A 26,697-nucleotide genomic window follows, 5' to 3' on the forward strand; every position below is an offset into this window, starting at 1 on the left:
ACACCTTGTGCCGGTCCTCGTAGTCCATTTAGAATTAAGTTCAGTATTGCATTTCCTCTTGTGTTTTCCTTGACAAGTTCTTCCAGGAAACAATCACCTACAGCATCCAGGAACTTGGTCTCCCTAGCGCAGCTGGAGGTGCCTATGTTCCAGTCTATCCCCGGATAGTTGAAGTCACCCATGATAATTGCGCTGCCTCCCTTGCAGTTGTGTTTAATCTCATCTGTCATTTCTCCATCAATTTCTTCGGACTGCCCTGGGAGTCGGTAGTAGATGCCGATCTTTGTTTCCAGTCCATTTCTTCCCGGAAGTTTGACCCTGAGAGACTAACTTATCCGTCGGTTGTGGCGTGTTCTCTCCAGTAGATTCAATTCCCTCTTTGACATATATGACAATGCCCCCATCTTTTTGAGCCACTCTGTCTCTGCGATATAGCTTGTATCCCGGTATCACAGTGTCCCAGACGTTTTCCTCAGTCCACCATGTTACCGTGATACCGATGATGTCAACGCTATCTTTTTGTGCCATTGCTTCTAATTCACCCATCTAATTCCTTAGGCTCCTTGCATTCGTGTACATACACTTGAGTTTGTGGCCTGTTCTTTTCATGCATTTTCTTCCCTCTTGTGTCCCTGTCGGTCTGTCTTGTCTGTGATTTGGTGGGTCTTCCCCTATATCTCCTTGCACGGTATCCTCCGGTGAGTCTTACCCTCTATCTTCCTGTATGGTATCCTCTGAGTATACCGGTTCCCAAACCATCGACTTTTTCTCTTGGTTGACTGTCGGCTTTCCCCTTCTTCCTAGTTTAAAAACTTTTCAACTTCTCTCTTGATGTTGCTTGCAAGTAACTTTGTTCCGTCTCTGCTGAGGTGGAGTCCGTCCTTCCTGTACAGCTTGCTCTTCCTGCAGAACGTTGTCCAGTTGCGCACAAAATGGAATCCTTCTTCCTCACACCAGCGTCGCATCCATACATTGACTGCTTGCAGCTCCATCTGCCTCTTCTTGTCGGCTCTGAGTACTGGCAGAATCTCCGAGAATGCTAACTATCCTCTGTGTTCTGGTCTTCAGCTTCCTTCCTAGCATCCAGAACTGGTCCTTCAGTACTTCTCTGTTGTAGTTCCTGCTGCTCACATTGTTCGTCCCCACGTGGATCATCACCGCTGTATCTTCTTCTCCCACACTGTCGATGATCCTGTCAATGCGGCTCACTATGTTTTCAACTTTGGCTCCTGGTAGGCAGGTCACCAGTCAATCCAGTCTTCCTCCCGCTATGTGGCTGTCGACTTGTCTGATGATGGAGTACCCCACGACGATTGCTGTCCTATCTTCTCTTGATTCTCCAGCCGCAGGTCCGTGTCCCTGGTATATGTCCATCTCTCTAGCTGTAGGTCCGTGTCCTTCGTTCCCATTCCATTTCCTCTCCTCCTGGTGTAGGCTTGCACCGGACTCATCTTCTTGTGCGTCCCCTTCACTGTTTCCAGATCTCGCTGCCGTTATCACCCATTTCTTCCTGGTGGTTGTCCATTGGGTGGTCCACACTGTAGGTGAATCTCGGCAGTTCCACTGTTGCTGGTGATTTTCCATGGCCTCCCTGTATGCCTCCTCTATGAACTTTTCCAGCTCTCGGACTTCTTCCTCGATGGTGTCCTCTGTCTTGATGTCCTCTGCATCTCCGTTGTCCTCTTCCACTGCTTGAAGTTCTCTGCATCTCTGTCTTCCTTCTCCATAGCTTGAAGTGCCTCCAGTTCAAGGATTCTGCCCTCCAGGAGTCTGACTTGTTTCTTCAGGCTCTCCAGTTCTCCACATCGAGTGCATACATAAGACCGCCTCCCAGAGGGGAGGTAGTCATACATATGGCAGATAGTGCAGAAAACTGGGTAGCTCAACATCCTGCTTCTGTCTACTGCTTCCATTTCTGCCCGTTTGCCGATCTGCTGTAGATGTCTTCTGTGGCTGTCCTTTGTGTCTGCCTGGCTGTGTGTCCTCTGTGCCTGCGGTGTCCTCTGTGCCTGCTGTGGTCTCCTTCCGCTCTCCTTTGAAGGTGGCTTGTCCCTTCTCAAGGCCCTTCGCAAAGGCGCTCTTGCTAAGGCAAGCGCCTTTGATGCGCGCCGAACGGCTGAGCACTGTTGGTTCCTCCCCTTTTAAGGGGGAGCTAGGCTTAGATGTTCTGCTGACGGAGATGTGGGCGGAGCTATCTCTTGCCTCTGCCCCTCACTGCCTCCTGCCTTCTCTCTCTCTCATCTCCCTTCTGCTTGTCTCCTCCTGACTCTCCTGCAGCTGCCTCCGACTCTCTTTTCAGCCCTGCTCCTCTGGGCAGTGATCGCCTCGCCGTTGTCTCCTCCCCTTTTAAGACTCTGAACAGGAGTGACAACTAATAAATACGAATGCTGTTGGAAAATGTAAAGTAGAGACCCCTGCAGCCAAATGTCCCCACAGCTCACCAGCTGATGTTCTTTAATCTCCCCGGCCCTAAAAAAATACTAGAACCCGCAGAAAAAGCAAAATCTGCATGCGCAACAACCGTAAGAACATGACAACAGACAGGACGGGGTGCTGTACTGCTCTGGAAGGTTTAAAAGAAAGAAAATTAGCAGGTAAGAACCTAATTTCTCCTTCTTTATCAACCTTGCCAGACTGGCACAGCTATAGCTTATTGATGGGACGTACCAAAGCAGTACCCATCATGGGTGGAACCCCCGAAGTGCCGACACCAGCACACACTCACCGAATACTGCGTCCCAACGCGTGTGAACATCTACATGGTAGTGGCTGACAAAGGAACACAGAGAAGCTCAAACTGCAGCTTTGCAAATATCCACTGGAGGTACTAAAGGAAACTCAGCCTAAGAAGCTGCTTGACCCCGAGAGGAATGAGCCTAGAGAAATTCAGGAACAGGCTTTTTCTGAAGAAGAGAAGCAGAAGCAACAGTCTCCTTGATCCAGCATGCAATGGTAGCCTTGGAAGCGCTATCCCCCTTACGAGGACCCGCTAGAAGGATAAATAGATGATCTGATTTCCTGATCTTCCAAGTCCTCCCGCACAAAAGAGTGAAGGACCCACTGACCTCCAACTTGCGCAACTCTTTCTGCTCAGAAGATCTCTCCCGAATACCCAATACTGGGAGGACCACTGACTGATTGACAGTAAAAGGAGAAACTACCTCTGATAGAAAAGGAAGGAAGGAACAGGCCGCAAAATAAACCGCTCCATAGAAAACTCCAGGAACGGAGACCTGCAAAAGAAAGCCTGCAACTCAGAAACACGTCTAATAGATGTAATTGTCACCAAAAAGACCACTTTAAGAGTAAGGTCCTTCAACATGCAGGCCCCCAAAGGCACAAAGGGTAGGCGCACCAGCACAGACAAGACCAGATTAAGATCCCAAGATGGAACAGATGGTCTAACAGGAGGCCTGAACAACCTGGCTGCCCGCAAGAAACGAACAACATCAAGAATGGCAAGCAGGCGCCAACCTCGTAACAACCTACGAAAGGCTGACAAGGCCACAAGCTGAACCCGGAGAGAAGAACAAGCCAGGCCCCAGTCCAGGCCCTCCTGCAAGAATTCTAAGATGCGAGGCAGAGAAACCACTTCAGGCGCAGCACACCACTCCTCAAAGATACGCCAAACCCGCACAGAAGCCCTCACTTCAACCTGAGTTACAACAATAAGAGCTCCCGCAGAATATATCTGTTTGCTTTTCCCTCACTAAAATCATGTCATCTTAAAAGATTCTTCAAAAGAACCTTTTCTTTTCAGGCGGCTAAACTAAATTCATGGCTTGCCCAAATTGTGCTTGATGCCTCTTCATAACTCAATTTTAGAAAGCAGATTAAAACTCAACTATTCAACAGACCGAATCCTTAACGCACTTCATTACTATCTCCTCTCATTCTTTTAAGATTGTTGCTCCCTCCTTATAGCTTGTATGTATTTTTTCCTTCACTTAAATTGTAGACATATAACTAGTTTGACTTCTATGATTGCATTGTTCATATTTTCAATTTCAATTGCATTGTTTGTATTTCATCTAACTGCTGTGAACCGCCTAGAACTCCCTGGGTATGTATGGCAGTATACAAAATAAAATTATTATTATTATTAGTGCAGTCATCTGTTTTAAGTATTCTTGATTATTGTAATGTTATCTATTTGGCTGCTTTTATGAAAATTGAGAGTGGTTCTAAACACCACAGTTCAATTGATCTTTGGATTGAAAAAATGGGAGCATATTATACCATATTATTTGAAACTTCACTGGCTTCCGATTGAGGCCAGAGTTTTGTTTAAGTTTGCTTGTATCTGTTATAAATCTATTTTTGGCTTGTAAACTAGATACCTTGTTTCCCATTTTTCTCTGAACCACCCAAATAAGGTCACACACAATTTGTTTATTTACATTTCCTTCTGTTAAATTATTACTTTTCTTTTAAATCATATTCTCCTCTGTAGGATCAGTTCCTATTTATTGTACATTGCTTAGAATTGTATTTTCCTTTTAAATTGTATTCTTCACTGTATGACTAGTTATTATTTGTTGTAAACCGCCTAGAACCATTTTTGGTTAGGCGGTATATAAAAAATATATTATGATGATTATTATTAGAAGTAGAAAGTCTCCGGGACCCCAATAGAGTAGAAATGACTTTATGTGAATACCCCTTCTTACCTAGGCACTTCCGTTCAAGAGCCAAGCCATAAGACAAAAGGGACCTGGATCGAACATTGGAATGGGACCCTGAATCAGAAGGTCAGGCGAGAGCGGCAAAGGCAGAGGATCCGGTAATAGATGCCGCACCATGTCCATGTACCACGGACACCTGGGCCAATCTGGGGCTACCAGAATCACAAGGCCCAGATGACGAACAATGTGGAGGAGAACTCTGCCCACTAATGGCCACGGAGGGAACACATACAAAGACTCTCTGACCATGGTTGGCCAAGAGCATCCAGACCCTCGGCCAGACTGTCTCTGCGATGACTGGGGTGTTTTGGCGTTGACACTTGTGGCCATCAGGTCCATGAGGGGCTAACCCCAAGCGTGCACTATCAACTGAAAAGCCACGTGACTTAGGCACCACTCTCCGGGATCTAGAACGTGACGACTTAGAAAGTCCACCTGAACATTCTCCTCTCCTGCTATGTGGGAAGCCGAGATGTCCAGAAGATGAGACTCTGCCCAGACCATGAGCAGAGCCGCCTCATGCACCACCAGAATGCTTTGGTGCCCCTGACGATTCACATAGGCCACCACTGTGGCATTGTCTGAAAGAAACTTGACTGACTTGCCCATCAAGAAGAATCAGAAGACCAACAGTGCCAGATGGATGGCTCTGGTCCCCAGAACATTGATCAACTAGGATGCCTCCTGCGTGGACTAGGTACCCTGGGCTGAGCTCCCTAGACACTGAGCTCCCCAACCAAGGAGACTGGCATCCGTGAGAAGCACTGTCCACTGTGGCTGAACCCGATTTGCCCCATGAAGTAAATGGGGGACTGAAGCCACCAACAAAAACAGTAGCGAACTACAACCCTCAAAGTACAGGAAGAACCAGACTATGCCTCTGGGGCGACCACCCCTGAAGAAAAGCATACTGAAGAGAAGAAGCTTCCGCCCACACACACGTGACTGCAGGGCGGCACAGGCAGGCTTCGCCGGCTTCAGTTTCTTTTCTAAAGCGTCACGATGGTAAGGGGGAGGGAGGGAGAGAAGGAAGGTACCGCGCACCTTTCCTCCTTTAAGTTTCTTTATGCCGTGAAGGTAAGGGGGAGGGAGGGATGGAGATTCTCGGGCCGCTGAAGGGCGGTGAGGTGGCGAGAGGAAAGGGTGGATGCTGCTGGGACAGGGTGGTGAAGGGGACGGCAGGGACGAGGTGGTAAAGGGGACAGATTTTTTCCCCATAGAGTGGGTCAGCTATTATATGCTATTCCAAAGTTTTGTCTCAGTCTCCACCTGCTGGTCATGATGAGATGTATACCCATCAGTAAGCTGAAATTGTACTGTTCTGGCAAGGTTGATAAAGAAGAAGGCAGATACCAATTGGAAGGGGGAGAGGACAGACAGTGGATGGAAGGGGCAGACGCTGGACTGAACAGACAGAGGGCAGACGCTGGAAGGAAGAGAGTGAAAAGAAGATGAAAGCAGAAACCAGAGACAACAAAAAGGTAGAAAAAATAATTTTATTTCTATTTTAGGATTAGAATAAATCAGATTTGCAAAGCTCAGGCAGTGCTTCTTTAGCTTCCAGATGGCTTAGGGCTCTCTCTGACCAGGTGGCAGTTGCCCTAATTGCACTCCCGTAACACTATTCCTGTCATATGTGACTGCGGTATTCTGATAGCATGATATTTCTGTGTAGCATTCTGTAATAATTTGGCTTATTTAGTTTTCTTGATAGTAGAGGGGATATATGTGAAGGGGAGGGGAGACAGGGGTTTTGTTGATCCTTGCCCTGTATTATTTGAAAATTATACAGAATATTGCTTCTTTTTATACTTTAATAAAATACATTCAATATCATAACTATTTGAGGCTTGTACGGATGGGATCAGATGGTCTGTGGGGATGGGGTGGAGATGGGATTTTTTAAATTTAAGTCTTAGTTGTTTGCCTGTCCACAAAATAATTATTTTATTTCCGCCAGTCCATAGGTGTAAAAAAGGTTGAAGAACACTGCTCTAGTGCACCGATAGCCACAAAAAAACATGATGATCCCCCCTCCCCCCCACAAAAAAAGAAAGAAATATACAGAGCAGATCTAAAAGACACCTTCTGGCTCGTGTGCAAAAGGAAAAACTGAAGGGGGTAGCAGAACCCTCGGTAGAAGGAAGAGTTGAAAACCTGGCGTGGATTCCATCTGCATGGCTTGCAATCATGGGGAGAATACCCTTCTGCCCAGAATGATACACTTTTGGCACTAGAATTATGGTAATTTGACCACCTACTGATGAAAATAAATGGTAATATTTTTATGGCCCTTATTAGATTTCCCCATGAAAAATGCACAATGTCTGACGGATAAAAACAGCACAGCTCAGGCTTAATTACAAAGTGCAATTGAATAACAGGAGGAAAAAGCCTCAGACTATAGGGCCCTCCCACCGCCACAAGAGGTGGTTGAAGGTGGTTAGGCGTTAACCTCATCGGCAAAAAAACTCCATTTCACTGCAAAGGATAAAAGCCTGGTATACCGTCGGAGTACCTATCAACCAGAAGATAAGTTGAAAGTCATTTTTTCTATCTTTTAGTACAAAATAGCACCGCACAAGGCTTTTATCCTTTGCAGTGAAATGGAGGTTTTTTGCCAATGAGGTTAACGCCTAACCACCTTCAACCACCTCTTGTGGCGGTGGGAGGGCCCTAGTCTGAGGCTTTTTCCTCCTGTTTTTCAATTGCACTTTGTAATTAAGCCTGAGCTGTGCTGTTTCTATCCGTCAGACATTGTGCATTTTTCTTGTGAAAGTGTTTTCTTAACATTATTGATTTTTCATAATATCCGAGTTTTTTTGGCCATATTAGATTTCCACCATAATTACTAAATGTAATGGACATATAGACATTTTCTTTTCCTCTTCCCCACCCACCATCTCAGTTAGAAAAGACCTTTGCAGAGGTATGGAACCCTTTGCTTTTGTTAGCAAAAAAAAGTGCTTTTCTTCCTCTCATCTATCCGACTGCATCAACAATGTAGGGATTTAATAGTGGTGCAGCTAGGACTGAATAGGTCCTAGGCAGAATAATTAAGAAGCACCCCCACATAACATTTCTTCCAAGGAAGTGTATGTGTGTGTGTGTGGTGGGGGGTTGAGGGGAACAAACCCTATTAAAAGCAAACACATTCTAGACCTATATAGAAAACCTGTCACAGTAATAAAAATAAAAACTAAAATACAAGACATTAGAGATGTACATTTCCCAAAGCTAACATTATAATTAATACATTTGGGGGGAGGGGAACTTTTTCCTACCTTTGTTTTCTAATTGCTTTGGTCCAATTGACTCTTCCACTTTTCTTCCCCCCTTAATTCTCTTTTCAGGGTCCCCAAACTTTTTCACATTTCTTCTCTATATCAACTACTGTATTCGTTTTCCCCTGTCTCTCTCTATCCTGTCCAGTGTCTCCCTGTGTCCCTGTCTCTATTTTTCCCCCATGCTCAGCATCTGGCATCTCAGTGCCCCTATCCCCCTCTCCATATTCATCACCTCTCTTCTGTGTCCCATATTGTTCAGCAACACTGATGTTGTTATCCATCTGGGAACAAATGACCTGGCCAACAACTCCACACTTGCAGCACAGAAAGCTTTTCGGGAGCTTGGTGAGGGTGTGAAACCTTTTGTAAAGACTTTAGCTTTTTCTGAAATACTGCCTGCATATGGAAAAGGAGAGCAAAGAGTGAAAAACACAGAGGACTTTAATAGATGGCTCAGAGCCTGGTGTCATCAAGAAGGCTTCAGGTACATAGGAGGATGGGGAAATACATGGAAGGACAAGAAGCTATATTGCACTGATGGGCTACATATTACTACAGCAGGAAAAAGAAACCTTGCAGAGAAATTCAGACAATATTTTTCCAGGCATTTAAACTAGAAGGTGGGGGTGGTGTATGTACGAAGGACAATTATAGAGACCACCCCCGGCAAAAGAAAAGATGTGATAGTAGTAAAGGCTGCAACATAAGCAATATCAGCAACTCATTTCTTAGTATTGCAACGGAAAGTGAAACGACACAAAAATCCATACGAAAAAGGAGATTATCGCTGAAAAATAGCTGGAAAGCGATGACCATAAATGCTCGCAGTCTAAGCAACAAAGTTCATGATCTGCAAGCCCTGATATTAGAGGCAGATCTAGATATTGTTGCTATCACAGAGACATGGTTCAGTGAATCACATGGATGGGATGCAAACATACCGGGATATAATCTTTTTAGGAAGGACAGAGATGGTCATAAAGGTGGAGGAGCTCTCTATGTAAAGATCAATATCCAAGCGACCGAAATGCAAGGGACCTGGGGAAAGGAAGAAGAGATATGGATTGCTCTGAAAAGAGAAGATGGAACTTCTATCTATGTGGGTGTAGTCTACAGACCTCCGACTCAATCGCAGCAAATTGATAAGGATCTGATTGTGGATATCCAAAAGTTTGGAAGGAAAGAGGAGGTTCTGCTGTTGGGAGATTTCAACCTGCCGGATGCGGACTGGAATGTTCCGTCTGCGGAATCGGAAAGAAGTAGGGAGATTGTGGATGCCTTTCAAGAGGCTCTGCTCAGACAAATAGTGACGGAACCCACAAGGGAAAAAGCGATATTGGATCTAGTCCTCACAAATGGGGAGACTATCTCTAATGTTCGAGTGGGTGCTCACCTGGGAAGTAGCGATCATCAAACGGTTTGGTTTGATATAACAGCTAAAGTGGAGAGCGGCCGCACGATACTTAAAGTCCTAGATTTCAAACGTACGGACTTTAATGCAATGGGAGAGTACCTGAAGAAAGAGCTGTTAGGATGGGAGGACATAAGAGAAGTGGAAAGAAAAGTGGAAATCAGAGATTTCAACCTGCCGGACGCGGACTGGAATGTTCTGTCTGCGGAATCGGAAAGAAGTAGGGAGATTGTGGATGCCTTTCAAGAGGCTCTGCTCAGACAAATGGTGACGGAACCCACAAGGGAAAAAGCGATATTGGATCTGGTCCTCACAAATGGAGAGAGTATCTCTAATGTTCGAGTGGGTGCTCACCTGGGTAGTAGCGATCATCAAACGGTTTGGTTTGATATAACGGCTAAAGTGGAGAGCGGCCGCACGATACTTAAAGTCCTAGATTTCAAACGTACGGACTTTAATGCAATGGGAAAGTACCTGAAGAAAGAGCTGTTAGGATGGGAGGACATAAGAGAAGTGGAAAGACAGTGGTCTAAGCTGAAAGGAGCGATAAAAATGGCTACGGACCTTTATGTGAAGAAAATCAATAAAAACAAGAGAAAAAGGAAGCCGATATGGTTCTCCAACCTAGTGGCTGAGAAAATAAAGGTGAAAGAGTTGGCGTTCATGAAATATAAAAAAAACCCAAGAAGAGGAGAGCAGAAAGGACTACAGGGTGAAACTGAAAGAAGCCAAGAGAGAGATACGTTTGGCGAAGGCACAGGCGGAAGAACAAATGGCTAAAAATGTAAAAAAGGGAGATAAAAATTTTTTCAGATATATTAGTGAAAGGAGGAAGATAAAAAATGGAATTGCTAGGCTAAAAGATGCTGGGAACAAATATGTGGAGAGTGATGAGGAGAAAGCAAATGTGCTAAACAAATACTTCTGTTCTGTGTTCACAGAAGAAAATCCTGGAGAAGGACCGAGATTGTCTGGCAAAGTTACACGAGAAAATGGAGTAGATTCTGCGCCGTTCACGGAGGAGGGTGTTTATGAGCAACTTGAAAAACTGAAGGTGGACAAAGCGATGGGACCAGACGGGATCCATCCCAGGATACTAAGGGAGCTCAGAGAGGTTCTGGCGAGTCCTATTAAAGACTTGTTCAACAAATCTCTGGAGACGGGAGTGATTCCTGGGGATTGGAGGAGAGCGGATGTGGTCCCTATTCATAAAAGTGGTCACAGGGATGAAGCAGGAAACTACAGGCCGGTGAGCTTCACTTCAGTTGTTGGAAAAATAATGGAAGTGTTGCTGAAAGAAAGGATAGTGTATTTCCTTGAATCTAATGGGTTACAGGATCCGAGGCAACATGGCTTTACAAAAGGTAAATCGTGCCAAACGAACCTGATTGAATTTTTTGATTGGGTGACCAGAGAGCTGGATCGAGGACATATGCTAGATGTAATTTACTTGGATTTCAGCAAAGCCTTTGATACAGTTCCTCATAGGAGGCTGTTGAACAAACTTGAAGGGCTGAAGTTAGGACCCAAAGTGGTGAACTGGGTCAGAAACTGGCTGTCGGACAAACGCCAGAGGGTGGTGGTTAATGGAAGTCGCTCGAAGGAAGGAAAGGTGACTAGTGGAGTCCCTCAGGGTTCGGTGCTGGGGCCAATCCTGTTCAATATATTTGTGAGTGACATTGCTGAAGGGTTAGAAGGAAAAGTGTACCTTTTTGCAGATGATACCAAGATTTGTAACAGAGTAGACACCGAAGAGGGAGTGGAAAATATGAAAAAGGATCTGCAAAAGTTAGAGGAATGGTCTAATGCCTGGCAACTAAAATTCAATGCAAAGAAATGCAGAGTAATGCATTTGGGGGTTAATAATAGGAAGGAACCGTATATGCTGGGAGGAGAGAAGCTGATATGCACGGACGGGGAGAGGGACCTTGGGGTGATAGTGTCCGAAGATCTAAAGGCGAAAAAACAGTGTGACAAGGCAGTGGCTGCTGCCAGAAGGATTCTGGGCTGTATAAAGAGAGGCGTAGTCAGTTGAAGGAAGAAGGTGTTGATGCCCCTGTACAGGTCATTGGTGAGGCCCCACTTAGAGTATTGTGTTCAGTTTTGGAGACCGTATCTGGCGAAAGACATAAGAAGACTTGAGGAGGTCCAGAGGAGGGCGACGAAAATGATAGGAGGCTTGCACCAGAAGACGTATGAGGAGAGACTGGAAGCCCTGAATATGTATACCCTAGAGCAGCGATGGCGAACCTATGGCACGCGTGCCAACTGTGGCACGCGAAGGCCTTGCAGCTGGCACGCGCAGGGCCGCCATCAGGGCAGTACTACCAGGGGAGAGAGCTGAACGGGGACGATGGGGGACCCGCGGGGTTAAATATAACTCGAGCCGCGAGGCTCGTCTTCTACTCCGACTGCCCTGCCGCTCACACAGCTGATCGGAAATCTTCCCCGCCGTCAGCGCTGACGTTGGAGGGAGGGCTTAAGCAAAGCCCGCCCTCCGACGTCAGCGCTGAAGTCGGGGAAGATTTCCGATCGGCTATGTGTGCGCGGCGGGACAGGCAGGAAATAGAAGACAAGCCTACGTGGCTTGAGCTACATTTTGCTGAGAAAGTTGCTAAGATGGGCTGGGAGACAAACGGGGAACACAAAAGGGGGAGGGAGTGCGTTTTGGACACAAGGCATGAACTTGGGAGAGAGGAAGGGAGGGAAAGAGATGCTGAGGTGGGGGATGGAATGGGTTTTTGGACACAGAAAGCATGAACTTGGGAGAGAGGAAAGGAGGGAAAGAGATGCTGAGGTGGGGGAGGGAATGGGTTTTTGCACACAGAAGGCATGGACTTGGGAGAGAGGAAGGGAGGGAAATAGATGCTGAGGTGGGGGAGGGAATGGGTTTTTGGACACAAGGCATGAACTTGGGAGAGAGGAAGGGAGGGAAAGAGATGCTGAGGTGGGGGAGGGAATGGGTTTTTGGACACAAGGCATGAACTTGGGAGAGAGGAAGGGAGGGAAATAGATGCTGAGGTGGAGGAGGGAATGGGTTTTTGGACACAAGGCATGAACTTGGGAGAGAGGAAGGGAGGGAAAGAGATGCTGAGGTGGGGGAGGGAATGGGTTTTTGGACATAAGGCATGGACTTGGGAGAGAGGAAGGGAGGGAAATAGATGCTGAGGTGGGGGAGGGAATGTGTTTTTGGACACAGAAGGCATGGACTTGGGAGAGAGGAAGGGAGGGAAAGAGATGCTGAGGTGGGGGAGGGAATGTGTTTTTGGACACAGAAGGCAAGGACTTGGGAGAGAGGAAGGGAGGGAAAGAGATGGTTGTGTACACGGGGAATAGAAGAAAGGAGAATTTTTGGTCATAGGGAGGGAGTGAGGTACAGACAGTGGCATACCAAGGTGGGGGTGGGGGCGGTCTGCCCCGGTTTTACGCCCCAAGGGGGTGCACAGCTGGCCACCCTCCAGTGTTCTCCCTAGGCTGGCAAACTGCGTCTCTTTAGCCACTTGAGTGCCACCACTGCCATTGGGAACAGGCCGGTGCCAAGTTCTCCCTGCTTTTCCCTGTGGGGCCGACCAACTCTCGCCACCCGCGTCAATTCTGATGTCGGAGAGGACGTTCTGGGCCAGCCAATCGCTGCCTGGCTGGCCCAGAACGTCCTCTCCGATGTTAGAATTGACGTCGAGTGGTGAGTTGGTCGGCCCCGTGGGGAAGAGAAACAGGGCGAACTCGGCGCCGGCCTGTTCCCGATAGCGGCAGTGGCAGCCTATTCCCCAGTGGCGGTGGCAGCATTTTCCCAATGGTGGTGGCATAGGGGAGGGCAAGGAGAAAGAAAGAAAGGGGGGGACAGGGAGCCAAAAATAAAAAAGAAAGAGGGCTGGGTGAAACAAAGAAAAATAGGGCACGGAGAGAGAGAGAAAGACAGACATACAGAATGAAAGGGGGTATGGAGAGAGAGAAAAAGAAAGAAGGGGGCAGGGTGAAACAAAGAAAAAGTTTGGGGAGGGAATGAGGTCTGGAGGACAGAAAGCATAGAGGAGGCTGAAAACAGGGAAGAAATATTGGATGCACAGTCAGAAGAATAAAGTGCAACCAGAGACTGATGAAATTACCAAAGGTAGGAAAATTATTTTATTTTCAATTTAGTGATCAAAATGTGGCCGTTTTGAGAATTTATATATGCTGTCTATATTTTGCACTATGGCCCCCTTTTACTAAACCGCAATAGCGTTTTTTAGCGCAGGGAGCCTATGAGCTTCAAGAGCAGCGTGGGGCATTCAGCGCAGGTCCCTGCGCTAAAAACCGCTATCGCGGTTTAGTAAAAAGGGAGGGGGAATATTTGTCTATTTTTGTATAGTTGTTACTGAGGTGACATTGCATAAAGTCATCTGCCTTGACCTCTTTGAAAACCCACGGAATATAAATGATAAGGAGAAATTAGGTTCTTACCTGCTAATTTACTTTCTTTTAGCTTCTCCAGACCAGTAGAGGTTAACTTTACGATTGGGTATATATCTAATCATGACCAGCAGGTGGAGACTGAAAACAAAACTTTGGGACAGTATATCCTAGCCCCTCCTCTCTATTTCCCTCAGTCTGCCGAATAGCCAAGCAGAACCAAGAACTGGAAACAACAGAGAGAAAAAACAATACTCCGAAAGGAGTAACAAATAACATACCCAAAAAAATGCTGTTGGAAAATGCAGAGGAGAAATTCCCGAAGGAAGAAGGTCCCCACAGCTCGCCAGCTAAGCCAGCCGAGCCACAGCCGCTGTTCTTCAATTCTCCCCGGCCCTAGAAAAATACTAGAACCCGCAGCAAAAACCAAAAACTGCCCGCGCAACAGCCCCAACAACAACAACAACAGACAGGGTGGGGACCTCTACTGGTCTGGAGAAGCTAAAAGAAAGTAAATTAGCAGGTAAGAACCTAATTTCTCCTTCTTTAGCACTCTCCAGACCAGTAGAGGTTAACTTTACGATTGGGACGTACCAAAGCAGTCCCTCTCACGGGCGGGACCCCCGAAGGGCCGATACCAGAACACGCTCACCGAACACCGCGTCCCGACGCGCCTGAACATCTACCCGATAATGCCGAACAAATGAATGCAAGGAGGACCAAACCGCAGCCTTACAAATATCCACCGGAGGCACGAGCGACGACTCAGCCCAAGAAGCCGCCTGACCCCTAGTGGAATGAGCCTTGAGAAACTCCGGAACCGGCTTCTGACTCAGAAGATAAGCGGAAGCGATCGTCTCCTTGATCCAGCGCGCAATAGTAGCCTTAGAAGCGCCAGCCCCCCGACGAGGACCCGCCAGAAGCACAAAGAGATGATCGGAGCTCCGAAAATCCCGGGTCCGCTGCACATAAGCATGGAGGACCCGACCGACATCCAACTTGCGCAGCTGTCGTTGCTCAGAAGAACCCTCCCGACTACCCAAGACCGGGAGGACCACCGATTGATTGACATGAAAAGGAGAAACTACCTTCGGCAGAAAGGAAGGAACAGGCCGCAAAACAACCCGCTCCTTTGAAAACTCCAGGAAGGGAGCCCTACAAGAGAAAGCCTGTAGCTCCGACACCCGTCTAGCGGAAGTAATGGCCACCAAAAAGACCGACTTCAGCGTAAGGTCCTTCAACGAACAGCCATCCAACGGCTCGAAAGGAGGGCGCACTAGAACAGAGAGAACCAGATTGAGATCCCAAGAGGGAATCGAGGGCCTTATGGGAGGCCTGAGCAACTTGGCCGCCCTAAGAAAGCGAATCACATCAGGAATGGCTGACAAACGCTGACCTGTCACCAGCCCCCGAAAAGCCGACAGGGCCGCCAGATGAACCCGAAGAGAAGACCAGGCCAGGCCCCTATCCAGGCCATCCTGCAAAAACTCTAGAATGTTAGGCAGAGAAGCGCGAAAGGAGACCACTCCCCGCGCTCGGCACCATTCCTCAAAAAGACGCCAAACCCGTACATAAGCCCGAGAGGTAGAAAGCCTCCGGGACCCCAAAAGTGTAGAGATCACCTTGTCGGAATATCCCTTCTTACTCAGGCGGCCCCTTTCAAGAGCCAAGCCGTAAGACAAAAGGGAGACGGGTCGAACATGGGAATGGGACCCTGCGTCAGAAGATCGCACTCGAGAGGCAGAGGAAGAGGATCCGCCACCAGATGCCTCACCAGATCCGCATACCACGGACGACGAGGCCAATCCGGAGCCACCAAGACCACCAGCCCCGGATGGCGAACAATGCGAAGCAGTACTCTGCCTACTAATGGCCAAGGAGGGAACACATACAACAGCCCCTCCGTTGGCCACGGTTGGACCAGAGCATCCAGACCCTCGGCCAGACCGTCCCTGCGACGACTGAAGAAGCGGGGGTACTTTGGCGTTGCCACTTGTAGCCATCAGATCCATCAGGGGCTGCCCCCAAGCACGCACTAGCAACTGAAACGCCTCGGCGCCGAGACACCACTCTCCCGGATCCAAGAAGTGACGACTGAGGAAGTCCGCCTGAACGTTTTCTACCCCGGCAATGTGAGAGGCCGAGAGGTCCAGAAGATGCGACTCCGCCCAAACCATGAGCCGAGCCGCCTCCTGCGCCACCAGAGTGCTCTTGGTGCCCCCCTGACGATTGACATAAGCCACCGCCGTGGCATTGTCCGACAGGACTCTGACCGACTTGCCCAACAAAAGGGAGTGGAAAGCCAACAGCGCCAGCCGGACCGCCCTGGTCTCCAACACGTTGATCGACCAGGAGGCCTCCTCCGTGGACCAGGTTCCCTGAGCAGAGTGACCCAGACACTGGGCCCCCCAACCCAGGAGACTCGCATCCGTAAGGAGCACCGTCCACTGCGGAAGATCCAGACCCACCCCCTGAACTAGGTGAGGGGTCCGGAGCCACCAACGCAGACTGCAGCGCGCCAAGCCTCGCAGGGGAACCGGAACATCCATCCCGTGCCTCTGGGGAGACCACCTCCGGAGCAGAGCATACTGAAGAGGACGCATGTGGGCCCGCGCCCACCTCACCACGTCCAGGGACGCCGCCATCGACCCCAGGACCTGGAGGAAATCTCGCGCCCGAGGACACCGGGACGCCAAAAGCAGGCGAATCTGAGACTGCAATTTGCTCACCCGGGCCTCTGGGAGGAAGACCTTCCCCAAGGAGGTGTCGAACAGCACCCCGAGGTACTCCAGACGCTGAGCCGGAACCAACCGACTCTTGGAAAGGTTGACCACCCAGCCCAGCGACCGGAGAAACTCCACCACCCGAGCCGTAACCCGGTAGCTTTCCTGCAACGACTTGGCCCGAATTAACCAGTCGTCCAGGTAGGGGTGTACCAGAATGCCCTCCGACCGCAAGGCTGCCGCGACGACCACCATCACCTTGGTGAACGTCCGGGGAGCCGTGGCCAGCCCAAAGGGAAGCGCACAGAACTGATAGTGCCGACCCAAGATCGCAAAGCGCAGGAAACGCTGATGAGAGGTCCGAATAGGAACATGCAAGTAGGCCTCCGTCAGATCGAGAGAAGTGAGAAACTCCCCCGGCTGAACCGCCAGAATGACCGACCGCAGCGTTTCCATACGGAAAGAGGGAACCTTGAGAGCCCTGTTGACCCCTTTCAAATCGAGGATGGGCCGAAAAGTCCCCTCCTTCTTGGGCACCACAAAGTAAATGGAGTACCTGCCCGTGCCCCACTCCGGGGGGGGCACCGGAACTACTGCCCTGAGATCTAGCAAGCGCTGAAGGGTCTGGCGAAAAGCCTGCTTCTTCCCCGGAGTCTGACACGGAGAAGCGAGGAAAAAATCCGGCAGAGAGCGGGCGAACTCCAGGGCATAACCGTCCCGCACCACCTCCAGGACCCACTGATCGGACGTGATCTCGGCCCATGTGGGAAAAAAGTCGCGCAGCCGGGCCCCCACCGGAACCAAGGGGGGCGCCGGCAAGGCGTCATTGTGCAGGACGGGAAGCGGGGGAACCGGCGGAGGGGTTCCCTGCCCCCCGACGGGCCCCCCGAAAGGGCTGCATGCGCTGGAAGAACCGACCCCGGGAAAACCCCGGAGACTGGAAAGAAGCAGCCCCACGCCCAGGGCGATACTTGCAAAATTCCCGCAAACGCCCCCGGGCCGCACCCCCCCGAGACGCCGGGCGGGCACGGTCCTCCGGCAAACGGGGAACGTTCGAGTCCGACAGAGTCTGAATTAACTTATCCAAGTCCTCTCCAAATAAAAACGACCCCCGAAAGGGAAATTTAGTAAGCTTAGCTTTGGACGCAGCATCCGCCGCCCAAGCGCGCAGCCACAACACACGCCTTGCGGCCACGCCAAAAGCCATGGACTTAGCCGAGATCCGCACCAAGTCATACAGAGCATCCGAGAGGAATGAGGCAGCCATCTCAATCTTTGCTACCTCCTGATCCACCAGAGACCAGTCGTCAGACTCTCGATCCAAGACCCGCTCCGCCCACCGAAACACGGCGCGAGCGACCAGTCCCCCACAAATAGCCGCCTGGACCCCAAAGGCAGAGACTTGAAAATTTTGCTTAAGGATGGTCTCCAATTTGCGCTCCTCAGAGTCCCGCAAGGCAGAACCGCCCTCAACAGGCACGGTATGCCGCTTGGAAATAGCCGAGACCACCGCATCCACGACTGGCGAAGCTAACGTAGCCCGATCCCCTTCAGGAATGGGATACAGGCGAGCCATGCTGCGCGCCAGCCGAAACGGCGTCTCCGGCGTTTTCCACTGCTCAAGAATAATATCCCGAATATCCTGATGCATAGGAAAAGAGCGGGAAACGGAACGGATCCCTCGTAACAGAGGGTCCCCCACACGCGGAGTCTCCGGCGGCGCGTCCTCAAAACGCAAAGCCGAAGAAACCTGTTGAATAAGGTCAGGCAGCTCATCTCTCTGAAAAAGGCGCACCACGGACGCCTCGTCACTGGAGAACGGGAAACCCGACAACCCGCCGCCAGCTTCCGTCCCCTCCAGAGGGTCCTGGAATTCCTCAGAAGGGTCCAGGTCCTCCTCCATACCGACACGTTCCTCCGACCACAAATCCTCGTCCCACGACACCCGCGGCCGCTTGGACAAGAGAGGCGGCGGAGGGGACGTCACGTCAGACGAGAGAGGCAAAGCCGCAGGGAGCGCGGAGGAAACCCCACCCCCCGAGACCCCCTGGGCGCAACCGGGACCCCCAGCCGCCTGAAAATAGGCTTTGCATAATGAAAAGAAAAAATCAGGGGAAAAACCCCCCGAGGGTCCCAAGGGACTCCCTGCCACAGCAGGGGACCCAGCAGAAACCTGCCCCTGCTTAGACAAAACAGGGGGAAGGTCACCTGAGGTGGAAGACAAAATGGAGGGGCCAGACAGAGAAGATGGCGTCTTTCCCGCCAAAACAGCTCCCTCCACAGCCTGAAGCGGCTGAGAGACCTGAAAAGTCTCAGCCGCTAAAACAGGCAAGCCGGCATCAGCTGTCAAAATATCAGCTGAGAGGGAATCCTCTAAAACCCGACCGTCGGCGGCTCGGGGAATCCCTCCGTGGGCGGACGGAGAAGACCGGGCTTCTCCACCGTTCCCTGCCGACTCGCGAGGCACCATCGGCGGGGAGCTCTGGGCGCCTGCAGCCGCTGCCGACGGAGCTCCTCCACCGCACCGGCCTGAACACCGCTTGCACAGGCCGGCCGCGAGTGCCTCGCGTCTGGAGCACAATGAGCACTTTTTCCCTTTAGAAGTGCTCATTGCTCCATACGCGACCTAGCTGTAAAAAAGTGCCGGTTAGTTGAAAAAATACAGTAAAATACAGTTTTCTTAAAGGGATACAACCCTCCAGACCAGCACTACCTCAGGATTTTTTTTTTTTTTTTTTTTTTTTTACAGAACAGACTCCACAGGCTCTCGAAGCAATATGCCTTGCTTGATTTAGGGGGCAAGGCTTACTGCTGAGGCTCCTCTAAAAAAATATGGGGAGGTGGAGGAAGTGGGGGGAGGGACCCCGCTCGTGACCCGCCGGGTTTGACACCCCCGAGGTCGGACGAACCCCCAAACAGAGTCCGTCCAAGCTCCGTCCGGCTAAAAACAGGGACAATAAACCTCTAAACAAATTCCAACAGCCCTACCAAGGGAGATGGGTACAGATCACTCAACACCTGCTGGAGACTGAAAGAAGACTGAGGGAAATAGAGAGGAGGGGCTAGGATATACTGTCCCAAAGTTTTGTTTTCAGTCTCCACCTGCTGGTCATGATTAGATATATACCCAATCGTAAAGTTAACCTCTACTGGTCTGGAGAGTGCTAAAGAATTAACATTTTCTCTGCGTACAGCGTGCTTTGTGTTTTTAAAATTTTATTGTTGGTAGATCATTTTGACTTGGCCACAAAGGTAAGGGGGAGGGAGGGGAGCTGCTGAAAGAGTCTACCTTGACGTGGTTGCAGGCTTACAAATCTTTTGGTCAAAGAGTGCGGCGACAGAGAAAAGTATGTGTGTATTCGGCCCATGAATGAAATCATTAAAACATTATAAATTGCCAATAAATTGAAATGAAAACCAAAGGATTGTGAATCAAATTGATTCTCTGACAATACAAAGATTCCAACTTTTAAAAATGATGTTACATAGTTCAGGCAACTTTATAAAGAGTTTTTAGATACTAAAATCTTGTTATTAAGGTTTAATTGACGTGCTGGCATTTTGAGGAAATTATTTGGTTTTGTGCGGCAGTTTGGGCACTCGGGGTCAAAAAGGTTAGCCATCACTGCCCTAGAGGAAAGGAGAGACAGGGGAGATATGATTCAAACGTTCAAATACTTAAAGGGTATTAACGTAGAACAAAATCTTTTCCAGAGAAAGGAAAATGGTAAAACCAGAGGACATAATTTGAGGTTGAAGGGTGGTAGATTCAGGGGCAATGTTAGGAAATTCTACTTTATGGAGAGGGTGGTGGATGCCTGGAATGCGCTCCCGAGAGAGCTGGTGGAGAGTAAAACTGTGACTGAGTTCAAAGTAGCGTGGGATGAACACAGAAGATTTAGAATCAGAAAATAATATTAAATATTGAACTAGGCCAGTTACTGGGCAGACTTGCATGGTCTGTGTCTGTGTATGGCCGTTTGGTGGAGGATGGGCAGGGGAGGGCTTCAATGGCTGGGAGGGTGTAGATGGGCTGGAGTAAGTCTTAACAGAGATTTCGGCAGTTGGAACCCAAGCATAGTACCGGGTAAAGCTTTGGATTCTTGCCCAGAAATAGCTAAGAAGAAAAAAAAAAAAAAAAAAATTTAAATTGAATCAGGTTGGGCAGACTGGATGGACCATTCGGGTCTTTATCTGCCGTCATCTACTATGTTACTATGTTATCTCCTCTGTGTCCCTGTCCCTCCTCATGTCCAGCCCATCTCAAACTCCTAACCCTAGTCCAGCATTTCAATCTCGCTCTCTTTCTCTCCATACTCTCCCTTCTGGTGCAGTCTCTCTCTATTCCCTTCATCCTTCCCAGTCCAGCATTTTCCCTCTTTGGTCCAGGTCTTTTTCTCTTCTCCCTCTGATTGCCCCCTCAGTTCTAGAATCCCCCTGCCCCTTTGCTCCAAGTCTTTCTTCCCTCTGATTTTCAGCATCTATCTCCTCTCCCCCCAAATCTCAGCTCTAGACATCTGTCTAACCCCATTGCCTGCACAGGTACAGCATCTCTTCAAACCCCTTCCTCTCAGGCCCAGCATCTTTCTAACACTTCCCCCACCCACCCAGTCTCAAAAACAGCATTTTATTGCCAGAAGACTGAGAGAAGCTGTCTTTGCCTGACCCCACCAGGGCCTTTCCTGTGCTGCATCCCACCCACAGGAAATTACAAAAGAGGGGTGACACATGATGGGCCCGAGCACAGGCAACTTATTTCAGTCACTGTATCTGCTAGAGATCCAGCACTGTTTTGAGGACTACAGGGAATAGTTATGGAGATGTGGATTCTGCAGAGGAGAGGAGGACTAAGGTTGGCAGAGAATGGAGGGATGGCAGGCTTGGATGGGGAGTGGAATGAGGGAGGGAAGGAAGGATATGAGGGTTCATTATTGCAGCCCTGGCCATTTTTCAAGGCTCACTGAATGGTAGCTATGTTCTACAGCATCCCCAACCTTAAAAATCAGGCTTAGGAATTAAACCACAGAGCTATCAAGCAAGTCACTTTGGTCACCTACTGATAAAAATGGTGAATGATGGTTATCTGTTGCCAACACTCAGCAAATGAATTCCTGCCAGACTGCTTCAGATTTTCAAATCAGATTCTTTTCTGCTACTGTTATCTGATCCTTTCAATACATTTTGACTACAGAGATATAAGCACTGATTTTAAATTGATCTAATGGCTCATGTGATTAGTTTACACAACCCAGTAAGAGAATGAGGTAGTCTTCCCACCACTCTAATAAGCAAGTATAATCCCCCCCGTATCTTACAAAGTCTTCTTCAAATTGGAGTTTAGTGCTCTTCTCTTCCTTCTTTTCCTCCCTGGCCTCCACCAGCTGCTTTTCCTGAAAGTTGTTGTTCTTGCGTGCCGGGACATTGCCATTCCAATGCCGATGGATGCTTGTTCCTCCTCCACCGCTGTTGCCACCCCGCTGGTTCATGCCATCATGACTGCGTGGTTGGGTGTGCCAGGACTGTTGATTCCCAGATAGTCCTAACTGAGCCCCTTTTGACACACCTGAATCCACAGAATCATGGCGATGAAGAGAGGGCTGATGCCAGCAATCTATAATGTAAGAAAAAAATCAAGAAAAAGGAAGAGAAGCGGAATCATGCTGAGATCACCACTTATTACTTCACAAAACCTATGATCTATATGCACTCAACTATCTAATTGTTTGCTTTAGTTGCACACAACCTATGAGATTTTCTTGTAAAACAATGTTGAGATCACCTGCAGATCCTATGGTGAAATTTAAATAATATTCTCTCTTTTAGTCCTGTTGAACCATCCTGTACAATCGAGTTGTATTCCCTTTCTGACAGTAGATGGAGATAGAGAAACCTACTTTTCCCAGCAATAAAGAAGGACTTTCTTGCACATCTTCAGCAACCATGCTTCGAGACTAAATTGAGTCTTTTGCTATTTTAGATGTGACTTATTAGAGGCCAATCAAGCTTGATTTCAAATGCTAAAAAGAAACTCCTTCTCCTGAAGCAGACATTTTTTTTTCCGAAACACAGTCTCATGTTGAATATTATACTGTACAGGAACTCTGGATATACATTTATTTTATTCATATTTCTGACTTTCGGATGCTTTGGATTATTGGTTGAAGCCCACCTGTCCATCCCTACTCTTTTTTTCTCCTGAAGTTGTCCATAGGGTTTCTACCTCTCACTCATTTTGGCTCTGTGGAAAACTCCTGCACGCTACTACCAAAACAGTGAGCAGTCCCATATACTATACCCATACTATATCAAATTGCTATATTCTGGTGGAACTCATTGTGCCATATTTACAAAATGGAAAGAACAATTGCTATACAAAAAGGAAATTATAATAATTTTAAAAGGATCTGGGGCCCATTGACATCTTATTGTAATGAGTAGACGACATTTTCCATCAAAAGTATATTTATAATATGGGGGAGGGGGTGGTATAAAGTTCTATTTAAGGTTTAATCAATAGATAAGTATGCAATATTTATACGAATTGTATGATTAAAATATTTGTGGGAAGGGTGGGTGGGGAGGGAATACATTTATGTATTTAAGATAATAATAGAAAGAAATTCAAGTGATGTATTTAAAATTAAATGATGTAATATTGTACACTTGTTGTAAGATGAAAAATGAATTAAGAATTTGGAAAAAAATTGCTATATCCATTAATAAATTCAATTATATTTGTATAAATTTAATATATTTGTAAATAAATTTTATATATTTTATTCTAAGATCATCACTAGAGAGAGAAGCAAGGAACTCAGTGAGTCCTTTGAACCAAAATTTTCCAGGAAGGATGATGACAAGATGGTGCAACAGAACTAAAGAAATGGAAATTAAAAGGTATGATCAAATTTAACCTCCTTAGCATCCACGTACACCATCCTGTATGATTAAAATGTATGCAAACAGAAATTCACTGGGTGGGGGAAGACAAACCTCCCTGAATGATGGCTCTGCCAAAGTTCGACCAGGCTCTGGTCAGCACTTTCAGTCTGCAATGGTTTACAAAAGAATGGAGGAGTGACAACCAGGTGACCACTACACAAAAATCCTTCAGTGAAATTGCTTGGACCTCTGCCCAAGACATTGCCTGAGCATAGGTTGAGTGTACTACTAGGCTACAAGGCACCTCTTTGCTCCTGCAAATATAGATGGCCTTGATAACCATCCTTATGCAGTGTGCAAAGGAAGCTTTTCACACCACCTGACCCTTTTTGGAGGCTTTGGAAAAGAACAAATAATCAGAGAAATGACAGGCTTTTGTCTCCTGCAGGTACTGAAGCAAAACTTTGCATACATCTAGCTTGTACAGCTTCCTGGCTCTGGAGTGCATCCTGATCCAAGAAGGCAAACATACCTCCTGATTCACATAAAAATCACCTTTGGGAGGAATGAGGGAATAGTACAAATGAATGGCAAGTTTTCCCAGGAGAGATACAAGTCCCGATTGGACAAAGCCTGATGTTCAAATACTCCACTGGCTGAAGCAATCATCAATAGGAAGACTGTCTTCAAGCTGAGATCCTTGAGCAGGGGAGCTTCCAAAAGCATGTTAAGTGCCAGATTCAAATACCAAAAGGAAAGAAACAATTAATGGGAGGCCACAGATGACTGATCCCCTTGAGCTGCTTGGAAAACTCCCAACACCCCACACCCCTGTAGAGGAAGAGAACTGCCAACTAAACTTTGAGGACATTCAGCACCAAACTCTGGCCAAACCCTGATGTAGAAAGATGAGCACACCTCTGGCATCTAAGCATTCCATGGGGGAAGTGAACACTGTTGACACCATCTCTCAAGAACTTTCCAGACCTGGATGTAAGCCAAAAAGTGTATGGCTTGTGGGCTTTCAGCAAGAGGGGGATAACAATGGGAAAAATATCCTCATTTCCATTTCCTTTGTTTTGAAATACTCTGTTTTCTAATTTTATTGGAGTTCATTTTTTCTGTGGTTATAATTTTATAGTTTCTGTACATTGCTTAGACTTGGCTAGCCCAAAATTTTATGATTTATCAAATATTGTAAATGAACAAACATCTCATCAGGCACCTCTTCTCAAAGGTCCAATCCCTCATCTCAAAGGTCCAACCATAACATAAGAACATAAGCAATGCCTCTGCTGGGTCAGACCAGAGATCCATCGCACCCAGCAGTTCGCTCACGCGGTGGCCCATCAGATCCAGGACCTGTATAGTAGTTCTCTATCTATACCCTTCAATCCCCTTTTCCTTCAGAAAATCATCCAATCCCTTCTTGAACCCCAATACCGTACTCTGTCCTATCACACCCTCTGGAAGCGCGTTCCAGGTGTCCACCACCCTTTGGGTGAAGAAGAACTTCCTAGAATTGGTTCTGAATCTGTCCCCTCTTAATTTTTCCGAATGCCCTCTCGTTCTTGTGGTTTTCGAAAGTTTGAAGAATCTGTCCCTCTCCGCTTTCTCTATGTCATTCATGATCTTGTAAGTCTCTATCATATCCCCTCTAAGCCTTCGTTTCTCCAGGGAGAAGAGCCCCAGTCTCTCTAATCTTTCAGCATATGAAAGGTTTTCCATACCCTTTATCAGTCGTGTCATTCTCCTCTGCACCCTCTCGAGTATCGCCATATCCTTCTTTAGGTACGGCGACCAGTATGTGACGCAGTACTCCAGATGCGGGCGCACCATCGCCCGATTCAACGGCAGGATTACATCCTTCGTTCTGGTTGTTATACCTTTCTTGATAATACCTAGCATTCTGTTCACCTTCTTTGAGGCCGCTGCGCACTGTGCCGATGGTTTCATCTTTTTATCAACCAGTACCCCCCAAGTCCTTCTCTAGGCTACTTTCACCCGCTACCAGCCCTCCCATTAAGCAATGTTACTTACCGTAACAGTTGTTATCCAGGGACAGCAGGCAGCTATTCTCACTAGTGGGTGATGTCATCCGACAGAGCCCCGATACGGACGTCTCACAAGCATGTCTTGCTTGAAGAAACTCAGAAGTTTCGAGATGCCCGCACCGCGCATGCGCCAGTGCCTTCCCGCCCGATGGTCAGGGCGTGTCTCCTCAGTTCAGGTAGCTAGCCGAGAAGCCAACCCAGGGGAGGTGGGTGGGACGTGAAAATAGCTGCCTGCTGTCCATGGATAACAACTGTTACGGTAAGTAACATTGCTTTATCCCAGGACAAGCAGGCAGGTATTCTCACTAGTGGGTGACCTCCAAGCTAACCTCAATGGGATGGTGGGAGAGTTGGCAACTTAGGAGAATAAATTTTGTAACACTGTTTGGCCAAACTGTCCATCCCTTCTGGAGAAAGTATCCAGACAATAATGAGAGGTGAATGTATGAACCGAGGACCAAGTGGCAGCCTTACAAATCTCCTCAATCGGTGTCGATCTGAGGAAGGCTACAGAGGCTGCCATTGCTCTGACCCTATGGGCTGTGACCCTACAGGGAAGGGGTAATCCAGCCTGGGCATAGCAGAAAGAGATACAAACCGCCATCTAGTTGGAGATGGTGCGCTTTGATACAGGTCGTCCCAACTTGTTTGGATCAAAGGAGACGAAAAGTTGAGGAGCAGTTCTGTGTGGTTTGGTGCGATCCAAGTAGAAAGCCAAAGCACGCTTACAGTCCAGAGTGTGAAGAGCTGATTCTCCAGGATGAGAATGAGGCTTTGGAAAAAACACTGGAAGTACAATGGATTGGTTGAGATGAAATTCAGAGACCACTTTAGGTAGGAATTTTGGATGAGTGCGGAGGACCACCTTGTCATGATGGAATACTGTGAAAGGTGGGTCCGCCACCAAGGCCTGAAGCTCACTGACCCTGCGAGCAGATGTGAGGGCCACCAGAAAAACCACTTTCCAAGTGAGAAACTTTAGTGGAGCCTTTCTCAGAGGCTCAAAAGGAGGTTTCATAAGCTGAGAAAGGACAACATTGAGATCCCAAACCACTGGAGGCGGTTTGAGAGGTGGATTGACATGAAAAAGTCCTTTCATAAATCTGGAAACCACAGGATGAGCAGAGAGAGGTTTCCCTTGCAGAGGCTGATGGAAAGCCGCAATAGCACTCAGGTGGACTCGTATAGAGGTCGACTTGAGACCAGACTGAGACAAGTGTAGAAGATAGTCCAACACAGAGGATAGGGAGGCTCGCTGAGGCT

The 26,697-nt window shown here is 48.1% G+C and overlaps 1 protein-coding gene across 8 annotated transcripts in view; it reads right to left on the reverse strand.

The window, feature by feature from the left end:
* Positions 1-26,697, reverse strand: part of GPBP1L1 (GC-rich promoter binding protein 1 like 1) — a 200,037-nt gene that overhangs the window by 93,512 nt on the left and 79,828 nt on the right. For all 8 annotated transcript variants that reach the window (XM_033915400.1, XM_033915406.1, XM_033915407.1 and 5 more), the window contains exon 5: positions 21,814-22,109. In XM_033915400.1, the coding sequence (XP_033771291.1) occupies positions 21,814-22,109 (296 nt within the window). The remainder of the gene's footprint in view (positions 1-21,813; positions 22,110-26,697) is intronic.

The sequence above is a fragment of the Geotrypetes seraphini genome, chromosome 12, assembly GCF_902459505.1.
Source record: "Geotrypetes seraphini chromosome 12, aGeoSer1.1, whole genome shotgun sequence".
NCBI lineage: Eukaryota > Metazoa > Chordata > Amphibia > Gymnophiona > Dermophiidae > Geotrypetes > Geotrypetes seraphini.